At 54.6% G+C, this 12,115-nt stretch overlaps 1 protein-coding gene across 1 annotated transcript; it reads left to right on the forward strand.

Annotated features, from left to right (window-relative positions):
- Positions 1-5,514: 5,514 nt before the first annotated feature.
- LOC143397442 (serine protease 52-like) lies at positions 5,515-11,456 on the forward strand. The gene is made up of 5 exons (XM_076853477.2): positions 5,515-5,596; positions 5,994-6,192; positions 6,959-7,206; positions 8,420-8,559; positions 11,190-11,456. The coding sequence occupies exons 1-5, from the start codon at positions 5,515-5,517 to the stop codon at positions 11,454-11,456; spliced, it is 936 nt and encodes a 311-aa protein (XP_076709592.2).
- Positions 11,457-12,115: the final 659 nt, after the last annotated feature.

Genomic DNA, 12,115 nt, shown 5'->3' on the forward strand with positions numbered 1-12,115 from the left:
GATGATCTGTGTTTGAAGATGTGCAAGTGCAGACTCCGTGGCTTTCCTCAGACTTACAGAATCAGGAGAGCTGGAGGGAGTCTGTTTACTGTTTATTTTTTAACATATAATGACATATAAATTAGCTAGTCACCCAGGATTCACAGTCAAGAGCAGGAACACATCTTTGTTTCGTGACTTTCGTGTGTAATTTTGATAAAGTCCAATTGAAGTTTTTCCTTTTATGGTTCTTAACTCTTGGTGTTACAACTAAGAAATGTTACAACGAAGAAATCTTTGCCTAATCCCAAGTCACAAAGATTGATGTTTTTAGTTTTCGGTGGAAACATCTTCATTTTATGTGGTGCTGAGGATCGCACCCAGCGCCCCGCGCATGCCAGGCGAGTGTGTTACCGCTTGAGCCACCTCCCCAGCCCACCTCCCTTCGGGCTCGCCTTCCCGTGCGCTTGGCCCTGGACGGCGGACGTTCCCACCTTCCTCAGCTACCTCCTGCCTGAGGAGGCAGGTCCTGTCCTCAGGGGGCGCCTTCCGGCTTCCTGGCTAAAGTGGCTCCCACCGTCCCCAGCCTTTGTTCCCCTCCTGTGTTTGCTGTGTGGACCGGATTATTGGCCTGGTCTTCACTCCTTCCTGCGTCAGCACCCTTGTCACTTAGAAGAGGAGGATAGACTTTGGGAGAGCTGTTGGAAAAGACACTTGGGACCCAGGAAGCCACTGGGGTCCCTGTTGGAGCCCTGGCCCAAGCCCCACAGAGTGGCTGCAACAGGTTGGGCCAAACCCGAGGTCACTTTCCTGTTCCAGGGTGCAGGCAAGGACAGCTGTACTTAGTAGCCAGCAGGACCCTCCTCTCCATCCTCTGACTAGTAGAAAGGCCCTGGAGGTGTCCCTGGTGGCCCAGACACTGCTGGCTGAGCAGAAGCAATCCGCCCCCCGATGCACCTGCCAGTGTTAGTGCCACCATGAAAGGCTTAAAGGGTGGAGGAGGGGCCATTGAATCCACGGGTAGGACCCCTGCAAAGATCCTGGTGTGCCCCAGCTGTCGCCACGTCCGGCCATCCATTCCAGCACGTGACAGCCCCGCGGTGGTGTCACTGGACACGCTCTGGCACACAGCAGCAGATATGATCTGATCTGGGAAATGCACTCTCATGTCCTCAAAGACAGAAGAGCCAATGGGCTGCCTTGCCAAGGCCTGGGTGCACCCTCCTGCTCTCTGCGGAGTATCGCTCAGCCCGCGTATTGAGTATAATGCTCATCACACTTGGGGAATGGGAGTGGTACATACTCGGAATGCCCTGCTAAGGTGCTTCGCTCCAGAGATGGAAGGTAAAGCTACGGAGATTCAGGGTCCTGATGCATGGGTAGGAATCCAATGGTGTGGGCATCCTCAGAACATCCCCTTTAAGGTAAAGGACAAATTATTGCACCATAAGCCTGACATCACTAAGAAAGAGACCCAGCAATTGGTAGGTCCACTGGATTTTGAAGCTGGTATATAATAAGTGGGAAAATACTTCCACCAGGTAGGGTGGCTGTCAGGTTTCCAGTGGAGTCTGTGGCGCAAAGCAAGAGGGCTTTGTGCTGAGTTCAGGCTGCAGTACGAGGTCCTGCCCCTTGAGCCATGCGACCAATAGGTCCAGTGCACTAAGAATCTGTGTAAGGACAGAAGTGCTGGTGGCTCCATAGGCTCATCTCCCTCCCCGTTTCTGTGCTGAGCAGATAGCTGGCTTGGTATGTCGGGGCCAGCTCAGCCGAAGGAGGGGCTGGCACTGCTCGCTTGGGCCCAGAGCTCCTGGGGTCCCCCCAGGAGGCCATTTCCCACCCCAGGAGGCCGCCACTGTTGTGTGACTTCAGAGATGTGCCTGTTGTTCCTCTAATAAATCCGCTGGACGTGAAGGGGGCAGGTCCGATCTGTCCCAAAATGCTGGCTGTGGCACTTGTTGACTGTGCCCAGCTTACAGTGACGAGGGCCAGGGCCTTGCTGATGCCGTGTTTTCCGGTTAACCCTGGCACCTGTCTGTGATGCCATCACGGGAACAGCTGCCTGTCGAGGCAGAATGTGTCCCCCTAGCTGGTGAGGGGTCTGAGCAGGAAGGACTATGAGATGATCCCTGCTGTGCCACAGAGCACTAGAGGACAGCAGCACTTAGTCCGGGGACCCCAGGAGACTGTGGCTGCAGCCTCAGCTCAAACCAAGCCCGTTGTCATTGCAGTTGTATTTCCTAGAACCATTTTCAGTTCCAAGTATCAGCCAGATTCTGCCAGGAAAATAGATCATGGTCCATGCACCTCACACAGAAATGGACATGATACATGCACTGGCTTCCAGAGCCATGAGAGGCCCGTGTGCACAGCAGGAAAGCTGCTTGCTCTCGGGAGCTCAGTGAGTCACAGGCCTCACAGGAACCCACTGTGAACGGTCTTGGGATTCTCCTCAGCATCAGGGTGACGGTGGCAGGAGTGTCCCCGAGCTCATGGCAGAACCGCCCAGCTGCCACGCGCTGAGGTCTGCATGCCTGCCACAGCTGCCACAGGGAAATACGTCCTCTGCCTCCTAAAACGTGGCTGGGAATCTCAGCCGGGAGCTGCTGGGATTCCGAGAAGCGCAGCTGCTCAGCACAGTCTCTGCCACCCGGGGAGAGGGAGCGGGCAGAGAGGGGGCCAAATGTCAGTGAACACTCCCTGGCGCGGTGGCCTACCAAGTGCAGATTGCTAGAGAGCAGTCCTTCTGCAGAAGCCCAGGGCTACCACGTCGCCAGCAAAACCCCAGCATGCGGCGTCCCTCCAAGGCTCCATTACAGTCGGGCGTCTTCTCAGCCCTAAAATCAGAATGATCGCAGAAGCCGACTGTCCTCTGTGCTGATGATGCTCGCTGAGCTGCTCCAGTCCCCCCCCTCCCAAGGTCCATGTGCAGTTCCCCCGGGTCCTGGGGGCTGGCTCCTAGGGCTGGTGCCTTCAGATCCTGGGAGTGCCCGGTCCCCTGGTGGGTAACGGCAAGGAGAGCAGGAAGTGAGAGCGTTTGCAGTGATGCTTCCCCTTCCGGATCCTGCTTGGCCACTGTGCTTCAGGGGCTGGGTCCCCTTTTGACCCAGTCCACACTGGCGACCCCTCCTGCACCCTTGCTGCTCTCCTGAGATCCAGGGGCATGAGGTCACCTGCCCACGTCCCTTCACCACACTTTCAGCGCATTCCTTAAAGTATCTTCATTTGAACCTTCAAAGTGGAATTCCAGTTCCTTCTGGACCCTCCCTAATTGGCACGCTCGCTGGGGCTGTCCACCTTAATACACAGCCTGTGGTTACAGAGCTGTCGGCCTCCTTGGTTCTACCTCAGAGACTGGATGGAAATCCAGAGCTCTGACTGCTTAGCAGGGGCCAAGTGGCCTGTCCCTGAGGGTGGACCCACCTTCTCGGCTGGAGGCCTCCCTCTCCAGGACAACTGCGGCTAGCCCGGGTCTCACCAGCACCCCTGTCCCAAACACAGCCACTAAATCTGGAGGTGGGCCTCTGGCAATGCCACAGTGACCCAACTGGCCTTGAACGAGAAAGAGCAAGGGCACAGCTGAGTCGGAAGGGGAAGCAATGGCTGAATGCACAGGGAGCAGCGCTCTTTCCTGATCCGTCTCCTGCCCCAGACAGCTCCCTCTTCTCCCTGGCTTGTGTTGACATCAACACAGAAGCCACCAGGACTTAAACTGGGTCACAGAGGGCAGCGGTGGCTGACACAGGCCCACAGGCCCTCAGGCCACGTCCTGCCCTGGCCTGGCTCCCCTGCCCTCCTGGCCTGGAGCTCAGAGCCAGACCCCACAGGTACCGGGCTCCCAGGGACCTGAGCAGGGGTCCTGCTCCCAGGACCTGCAGAGTGGGGACGTTCTGTGCCACTGTCTGAGGGTGTGTGGAGCCTGACCCTGGGCTGTGGGCAGATAGCAGTGCTGCTGGCCCATCCCTCCCCTGCCCACCCACCTCACCCTGCTTGAGTCCTCCTGGGGAGCCCATCTTTCCTCAGGAGCAGCCAGGGAGCCCCATGTATCGCTGTTGCCCTGGGGGAGCTTTGGAGCCAACTTCCAGAGGCCTCCAAACTAGGGCCCAGCACCACCCGGCTGTGGGGGGCAGTGGGTAGCGCCTGAATAGAATCAAAAAACCCAATTTACACCTGATTTCAAATCCCCGTCCACCCAGGTAGAGCAGGGTAGTGCCTACCCAGAATGGCCCAGCTGAGAAGGGTGGAACCGTCCAGGAAGACCCATGGCATATCCTAAGCCACAGGCCCACTGCCCTCTGCACCTCCCTGCCCCCTCCTCCCAAGTTCTCTGCCAAGTACCATGTCTTGAGGTCCCCCTCAATCTTCTCCTGCCATCAGGGCAAACTTTCTACTGCTCCAGACCTACCACCAGTCACACCTGGTGCCCACCTGCTGTCCCATCTGGTGCCTACCCAGCTGTCCCCCTAGTACCCACCTTCTGTTCCATCTGGTACCCACCCTGCTATACTGCTGGTGACCACTCTGATGTTCCCCCTGATGCCTACCCTCTGTCCCATCTGGTGTTCACCCTGCTGTTGCCCCTGGTGCCCACATGCTGTTCCCCCTGGTGCCCACCTGCTGTTCCCCCTGGTGCTCACCTGCTGCTCCCCCTGGTGCCCACCTGCTGTTCCCCCTGGTGCCCACCTGCTGCTCCCCCTGGTGCCCACCTGCTGCTCCCCCTGGTGCCCACCTGCTGTTCCCCCTGGTGCCCACCTGCTGTTCCCCCTGGTGCCCACCTACTGTTCCCCTTGGTGCCCACTGCTGCTCCCCCTGGTGCCCACCTGCTGCTCCCCCTGGTGCCCACCTGCTGCTCTCCCTGGTGCCCACCTGCTGTTCCCCCTGGTGCCCACCTGCTGCTCCCCCTGGTGCCCACCTGCTGCTCCCCCTGGTGCCCACCTGCTGTTCCCCCTGGTGCCCACCTGCTCTTCCCCTGGTGCCCACCTGCTGCTCCCCCTGGTGCCCACATGCTGTTCCCCCTGGTGCCCACCTGCTGCTCCCCCTGGTGCCCACCTGCTGTTCCCCTGGTGCCCACCTGCTGTTCCCCCTGGTGCCCACCTGCTGCTCCCCCTGGTGCCCACCTGCTCTTCCCCTGGTGCCCACCTGCTGCTCCCCCTGGTGCCCACCTGCTGCTCCCCTTGGTGCCCACTGCTGCTCCCCCTGGTGCCCACCTGCTGTTCCACCTGATCTGTCTGGACCAGGAGCTTCAGTGCCTTGTGATGGACAAGGCCACTCCTGGAGGCTGACTTCCGCCATCTTGTCCTGTCACACGCGTGGACTGGTGGGAGAGCTCCTGGCCTGGAGTCCACTCCTGCCTCTCACTCCTCCACTCCCCAGGGGACTCAGATGCCACACTGCCTTGGACCATGAGCTCCACCCAGGGCCCCATTGTGACCCTGGCAGCCAGGCTGGGCTGAGCTGGCCGCACGGAGAGGGAGCCCTCCCTTCGTCCCCGCTGCCTCCACCAAGTCCTCCCACCTCTGATGAAGGCCGGGGCCCATGACAGGATGGAGGAGAGGAGGAGCAGGGCTGCTGCTGTCCGCCGCCCTGCTGCTGCCCTGGGCCCACAGCTCCCTGGCATGTAGGTGTCCGAGGTCCCTCACTGTGTCCAGCCAGTCCTCGGTCCACAGTGGGCAGGAGAATCACTGGGAACTAGTTCCAAAGGCTGTTCCCAGGGATGCGGTTGGGAGTCCTGGGAGGGATCTGAGCCCGACCTCTCCCCCCGTAGCCCCGTCCTCCACTCTCAGGGGACTCAGAAGCCACACTGCTTGGACCATGAGCTCCACTCGGGGCCCCATTGAGGAACGCTACCCGTGAGCACACCCCACACCTGCCCTTGGCCTCCGGGCCGGGCTTTGGGTGTGTGGGGGGTCCACCTGGCTTAGCCCCAGGGCTGGGGAGCAGCGAGCTCACTGGGCTCTCTCCCAAACTCAGCTCATGAGTCCTGATACCTTCTCCCTCTTTCTCCTTTCTCTTAGTAACGTGTGGCAGAAAAATGAGTTCCAATGAGTCAAACATAGCTACAATCATAGGTGGGAAACCTGTAGACATTGCAGACTTTCCTTGGCAGGTGGGTATTCTTAACCAAGGCCATCATGTCTGTGGAGGAACCATTCTCAATGAGTGGTGGATTCTAACTGCCTCCCACTGCTTCATTAAAATCAATCACCATCCTCCGTAAGTATCGCCTATAGAAACATTTTTTTTTAAACCAGCATGGTAGAATATTTACCCCAGGTGCCCTGGGACCTCAACCAGGTTTGTCAGCCACAGAACAAAGTGTCAGGAGGTCAGACATAGGCCTGCATGGCTGGGTGTCCCCAGGCAGGTGCTAGGCGAGCTGCTCTCTCCCCGCGTGTTACATCTTATCATGTGTCCTAAACTGAAGAACAAGTGTTCCTCAGACTGTATCTTGCTGAGTGCACGTGGACCCGGCCTGACCTCCAGGAAGTGCTTCACTAAGTAATCACCGCCACTCAGAGAGGAAGAGGTTATGGGCTGACATGACCACAGGGTCACAGAGTCCTGCAGGCATTAGCACCTGAGGCACAGGTCCATCCCTGGCAGCTTATCAGAAGCTTCTTGTTTGTGCCAAGTTCAAGAATCATGATTTTCAAGCAGCTTCCCAGGTGCTTGCCCTATAGCCTGTCCTGGGCGTCTTGCAAGTCAAGGCCAAGCCCTTGGTTGATGACATGTACTAGTGAGTTCGCTCAAGTAGGAGACCATCGGGCCAAGAGCTGGGCAGCAGAGCCCAGGCCTAGAGCCCAGATCTGCTCCTGCTGCCTGCTCGGCCTTCTTTCTTGGCTTGGTAGCACCTGCACAGCCCCGATGTCTCCATTCCCGATCCTTACACCACAGCCACAGACTGGTGGGATCACTTTATATAAAATTTGGTCTTTTGCCCTCCATCACTTACTGCTTTTCCTCCTTCTTTTCTTGAAAGCACTGAGTGGACAATTGTACACGGCGCAGATGACTTAAGTAACCAGAACGTGACGACGATGACAGTGGATAAGATCATCACTCACCCTTATTTTGACTCCTGGATCATGGATAATGACATAGCTTTGCTCTTGCTCACATCCCCACTGAACTTCAGTGTCGAAAGTGTACCCATTTGCCTTTCGGATGTCACGGACCTAAAGGCATGGAGCAGCTGCTCGGTGGCTGGATGGGGCACTGCCAACGCCAGTGAGTTACTCAGAGCCAGCTGCTGGGGGGTGGCACCTGGCTGGTGTTTGGGATGGGAACTCCAGAGGCCCTGCTGGCCCTGGAAATTCTCTCTGGTAGATCTGGGACCTTCAGATTTCCTTGAAGGCCCATGGTGATCCCTGTCCCTCTCAATGGGGAACCATCCTTCACGGGCCTTTCTGGGCTCCTGTAGCAAGCTGCATGCCACATGGTGGAACCTGAGTCCTTCAGAGGAGCTCAGGGACAGCCCAAGTCCAAGGTGTGACTTAGAGGAATTCTGAGGGACTTACAGATGGGCAAAGGGGTAGCAATGTGGTCTGGCCTCCACACCACTGCCAGTCACAACAGTTTTGTAGCAATGATGAATTGGCTCTGCTGTCCTGTGACAAAGGACTCTTTGAACACCATAGGACCTGGTCAGACGCAGGGCATTGGCCGAATATAAAATGCCCTGCAGAACTGGCCACAAGTGGGCCTCTCCCCAGTCAACTTGCAAAATGGCCCCTTTCATCTTCGCTCTTGGTAAATGGTATGGCCCATAATCCACAGAATGGAACCCACACATGGCAGGCAGCACCGCTCTTTCAAGTAGGCACACAAATGGCTGGACCTATATTCTAGTGTGATCCTAAAGCTCAGAGCTTGTTGGGACTTGCCCTTATCATGAGCTTCAAAAAATGGCCACCTTCTCAAGTTAGAATTTCCCCACCTTCCTCCAGCACCCCCATGGCCCTCTAGTGGGCCGTGTGGTAGGCAGTGGGGATGTAGCAGCATGCAGAACGGAAAGCACCCCCATCTGGGGAGTGAAGAAAGCCCAGGTGTTGGTTCACCTCCTGCCTCGGGAACACTGTGAGGGACCCGGCCTGGCTCAAGCCTGTCCACGTGTCCTGGGCCCTGGCACGGGCTTGCCATCCTGGACCCCGGTTGTGTTCCCGTGGGAGCCTGGCACCTCCTGCAGGGTGGCTGAGAGTGAGCAGGGATCCAGTCCCCGGGAGCTCCAGAGTCTTGTGTGTGTGGGGGGGGGCTCAAGAACCTTCTAAGCACCCTCCCTCCTCCTCCCCCAACACAGTCCCAATCTTGACTGTTCTTTGGGCTACAGGGAAGTTCCCTTGTCACTGAAGTGAAAAGACACGACTTGGGTGGGTGCTTGCCTCAAGCTGACGGAACCCCTTCCAGCTCAGGCCTTTCTCCATGTGCTTCTCCTCTGGGTCAGGTTCTGTCCAGTTTTTACCTTCAATGCTGCACCAAGTCCACCTTGACCTGCTCACCTGGGACAGGTGCTTCTATGTTTTCCCTGTACTCACCAGGAACATGATGTGTGCTAACAGTTCTCAAGGAGGAGACGCCTGCCAGGTAATGGGCTGTGCCCTGCTTGAGAGAGGGTGAGTGGCTCCCTTTCCCTCCTCCACGGGAGAGGCCACTGTTGTTTCCCAGGGCTGCCCTGACAAATCGTCACATGCTGAGTGGCTTGAAACAACAGAAATGATTCTCTCCTAGTTCTGGAGGCCAGAGGCCTGAAACCCAGACACCAGCTGGACTCTGCCGCTCCCCAGGCAACGGGGGACGATGCCTCCGTGTCTCTTCCAGCTCTGTGCCTCCTGGCAATCCTTGGGGTTCCTTTGGCTTGTAGATGCCCCACTCAAACTTCTGCCTGTCTTCATGTGGACTTCTCTCCATGTGCCCGACACCTCTGTTCTCTACAGGACACTAGTCATTGCACTAGGGCCCACTCTAATTCAGCATGATCTTGTCTTAATTTAACTAATGACATCTGCAACAACCCTATATCCAAAGCAGGTAAATTCGGAGGTTCTGGGTGGATGTGAGTTTGGGGAGGATCCTTTCCACCCAGCACAGAGGTTCCATAAGATCTTTTTAAGAACAGGTACTTTGTAACCAAAGTGATGCAGGAGCAGGGCCCAGGCTCCGAAGTCAGACAACATGGCTTCTCTCCTGGCTCCTCTTCTTACCACCTGTGTGACCGGGGCAAGTGACCTCCCCAGTTTTTGTGCCTTTTCTGATTTGCTTGGCTATAAAATGGGAATACCAAGAATGCCTGCCTTTGGGGGCCCTCATGAGGATTCACTAGTGGGTGCACAAAGGCACTGGGCGAGGAGAGCAAATTATACCTGTGGTTTTTCTCATCTTCTTGTCTTACACTGGCTCATCCCCACTAGCACATACACTGCCTCTGAAAATGTGAATGAGTTTCCCGAGATGGGCACATTTTAGATGAGGAAACCAAGGATCCAAGGAAACCAAGAAACGGCTCGTTCTGCTGAGGACAGCCCAGTAGAATAAATCACAGGCCCCGAATTCTAACAAAAGCACACTGACGTTTGGGTTAGAACTCTCTTTTGGGTCCCCTTTTCACAGGAGACCAGCCTGGCCATGCCCAGACTTGCCTGGTCCCACAGCCACGTGGAGAGTGGGAGCTCCCCTGAGCAAATGCTTGTCCCCTGCAGGAGAGATTCCGTCCTCAGCACACCCCTCCCAGCCTTAGCACACGCAAGAAAGGGTCCAGATTCACTCAGCTCAGTACTCACACCGGGCTTCGAACCAAAGTTTGTTTGGCGGCACAAATGTAAAATCCTAAGGGCCCCACTGATCCGCCTGACTTCTTTCACATAGAAGTCATGGATTACAGAAGCAATTCTGATTTTTCATTAAAAAAAAAAAATCGTGTGACTTCCCAATGACTTCAAGGCATTTGGCAAAGAATAGTTTGTTCAAAGTGAGTCAGTAAGGACAAGAGTTTGTGAAAACAATCTGGTTTTAAAAATTGAAAAATACCCATATCTTGTTGCTTGGTTTTTGGTTTTACTGTGGATTTAGATTCAAATTTTTAACACATCCTTGAGGGTTTTTTAAAAAATCAACTTTCTCAACATCATGGACATTTTCAAAATAAAGCTTTGTAAACTCTGAAACAATATCTACAACCTGATCCTGTTTCTATAAAACAATAGTGATATATGTACACATGCAAGCAAGGATCTGGAAAGTTACATTGGAAGGTATTAAGAAGGAGCCACCTCTACATGGGTGGAGCTGTTGATTTCACTTGTTAACATATGGTGAGAAAAGCCCTAGTTCCACAGGTGGGCATGCAGTGAGAGCAAGTTGACCTCCTCCCCATCCCTTCCCAAACACTGCCACATGGGGCGGGCGTGTTCTTGAAATATTCTTTTCATACATAATCATGTGTGTGTTTTCATAAAATTCCTTCTTTATATAATCATGGGTATTTTTTTCCAATTTTTTCTTGATGATTGTGCATGACTCTTTACTAGAATTTTTTTTTAATGGTCTAAAAGGTGTGGAAGAAGGGAAATTACCATATTCTTCCATTTTCATGACCATTATGTCTGCTCTGCTTACTTGTGCTAACTTGAAAATCTTTTCTACGATGTTCTAAAATTTGTAAGTTGTTTAAAATTTAATGCTTTGAGCCATAACATGACATTTTGACATAATATGGATCTTTTTTCATTTGTTATTTATCAGTTTGTATATCTAATGTGTTCAACCCATGGCCTATTAAAAGGCAAAATGGATTCTTGTTTTTTTCTTTTTCTGTTTGTGAAAGAGGAAAATGGGCCAGCAGAAAATGGATTTGAGGTGAACGGCAGGGGGAGAGTTGGAGAATTCTCTAAAAAAATGAAAGTGCTAAAGGCAACATGGAGTGGAGATCCACTCCTTGGGCACATCAGAGCTAAGGCTTGAGTCTGTGACGAGGGTGGGATCTCTTTTGACCACGCGGCCGTTCATTCATCACGAGGCTGCTGACAAACCATGTGCACCTGTCCCACAGTCGGAGAGCACAGTCCGCATCTGGAGAACAGAAGCAGCCTCCAAAAAGTTTCCATCAAAAGAGCCCCAAGTCCAGGGTTTTTGACCTATGCGAGCTGCCTGCATGTCGATAGATTGTAGGAGTGACTTGCTACTGTCCCCTCCACTCTCAAACAACTTTTCTCTCCTAGGGTGACAGTGGGGGCCCTCTGATTTGCCACAAAAAGAACAACAAAACCAAATGGTACCAGCTGGGCATCGTCAGCTGGGGTGTGAACTGCGGCAAAAAGGACATCCCTGGGGTGTACACAAAGGTGTCCAATTACCTACTGTGGATCAAGAGGATGACAAAGAAGGCAGGGAAACCTTATGTGTACCAGCCAGACTCTGGGTACAGCTTGCTTCTCTCCCCCTGGGTCACCGTGCTCCTGTGCTTTGTGATGCTCCTGTTATCCTGATGATTAAACACTGTCTTGTCACCAAACCCAAATGTCCTTCTCGGTGTGTGGAATAAGGCTAAGGGTGGGCACAGATGGGAGAGGAGACTCTCAGCTGACTCGCTATGCCTGAGCTCATCACATACCTGCCTAGGGAGGACCCGAGACATAGCCCCGCAGCCCAGGGCTCACCTGGACCTTGGGGGGAGGTTGAGTCCCACCCAAGGGCTGGGCTGGAGCACCTGTCTGCAGGGAGGAGCAAGCCAGGGCCCTGGGGGCACAAAGCCCCATCTTTCCTCTCCACCGGAAGCCTCCTTCCTGCTGCCTTCATCTTGTATCTGCACAGACGGCCCAGGGTAGACAGCTCATCGGCACCCTCACTCCGCTCCCCCTTCATTTCCACCTTTGCCTGACATCTACCAATTTGGTTCCTATAAGTTTCCTTGGACTTATTCACAGCTTTTGCTTCCACAGCCATCACTGGTCCTGAACCCCAGAAAAGGCTGCTTTGACTCTCAGAGATCAGGAGCAACATGCTAAAGTCCAGGACAGAAAATCACTGAGGCACAAGTGTCCTGGGGATGGGGTGGAAAGACACAGTCAGCGGCTGGTGCCAGCCAAGGCCCCTTGGCTTGCAAGCCTTGGGAACTTGACCTGAAGTCACAGAGGCCACGGGGATG

The sequence above is a fragment of the Callospermophilus lateralis genome, chromosome 4 (genome assembly GCF_048772815.1).
Source record: "Callospermophilus lateralis isolate mCalLat2 chromosome 4, mCalLat2.hap1, whole genome shotgun sequence".
Lineage (NCBI taxonomy): Eukaryota > Metazoa > Chordata > Mammalia > Rodentia > Sciuridae > Callospermophilus > Callospermophilus lateralis.

What these genes read in the sequence shown, in the direction of transcription:
- LOC143397442 (XM_076853477.2), top strand. Translation starts at nt 5,515, where the DNA reads ATGACAGGATGGAGGAGAGGAGGAGCAGGGCTGCTGCTGTCCGCCGCC. An exon ending in GGCCCACAGCTCCCTGGCAT is followed by an intron (nt 5,597 to 5,993) that starts GTAGGTGTCCGA and finishes CCTTTCTCTTAG; the next exon opens with TAACGTGTGGCAGAAAAATG. An exon ending in ATGGGGCACTGCCAACGCCA is followed by an intron (nt 7,207 to 8,419) that starts GTGAGTTACTCA and finishes CCTCTGGGTCAG; the next exon opens with GTTCTGTCCAGTTTTTACCT.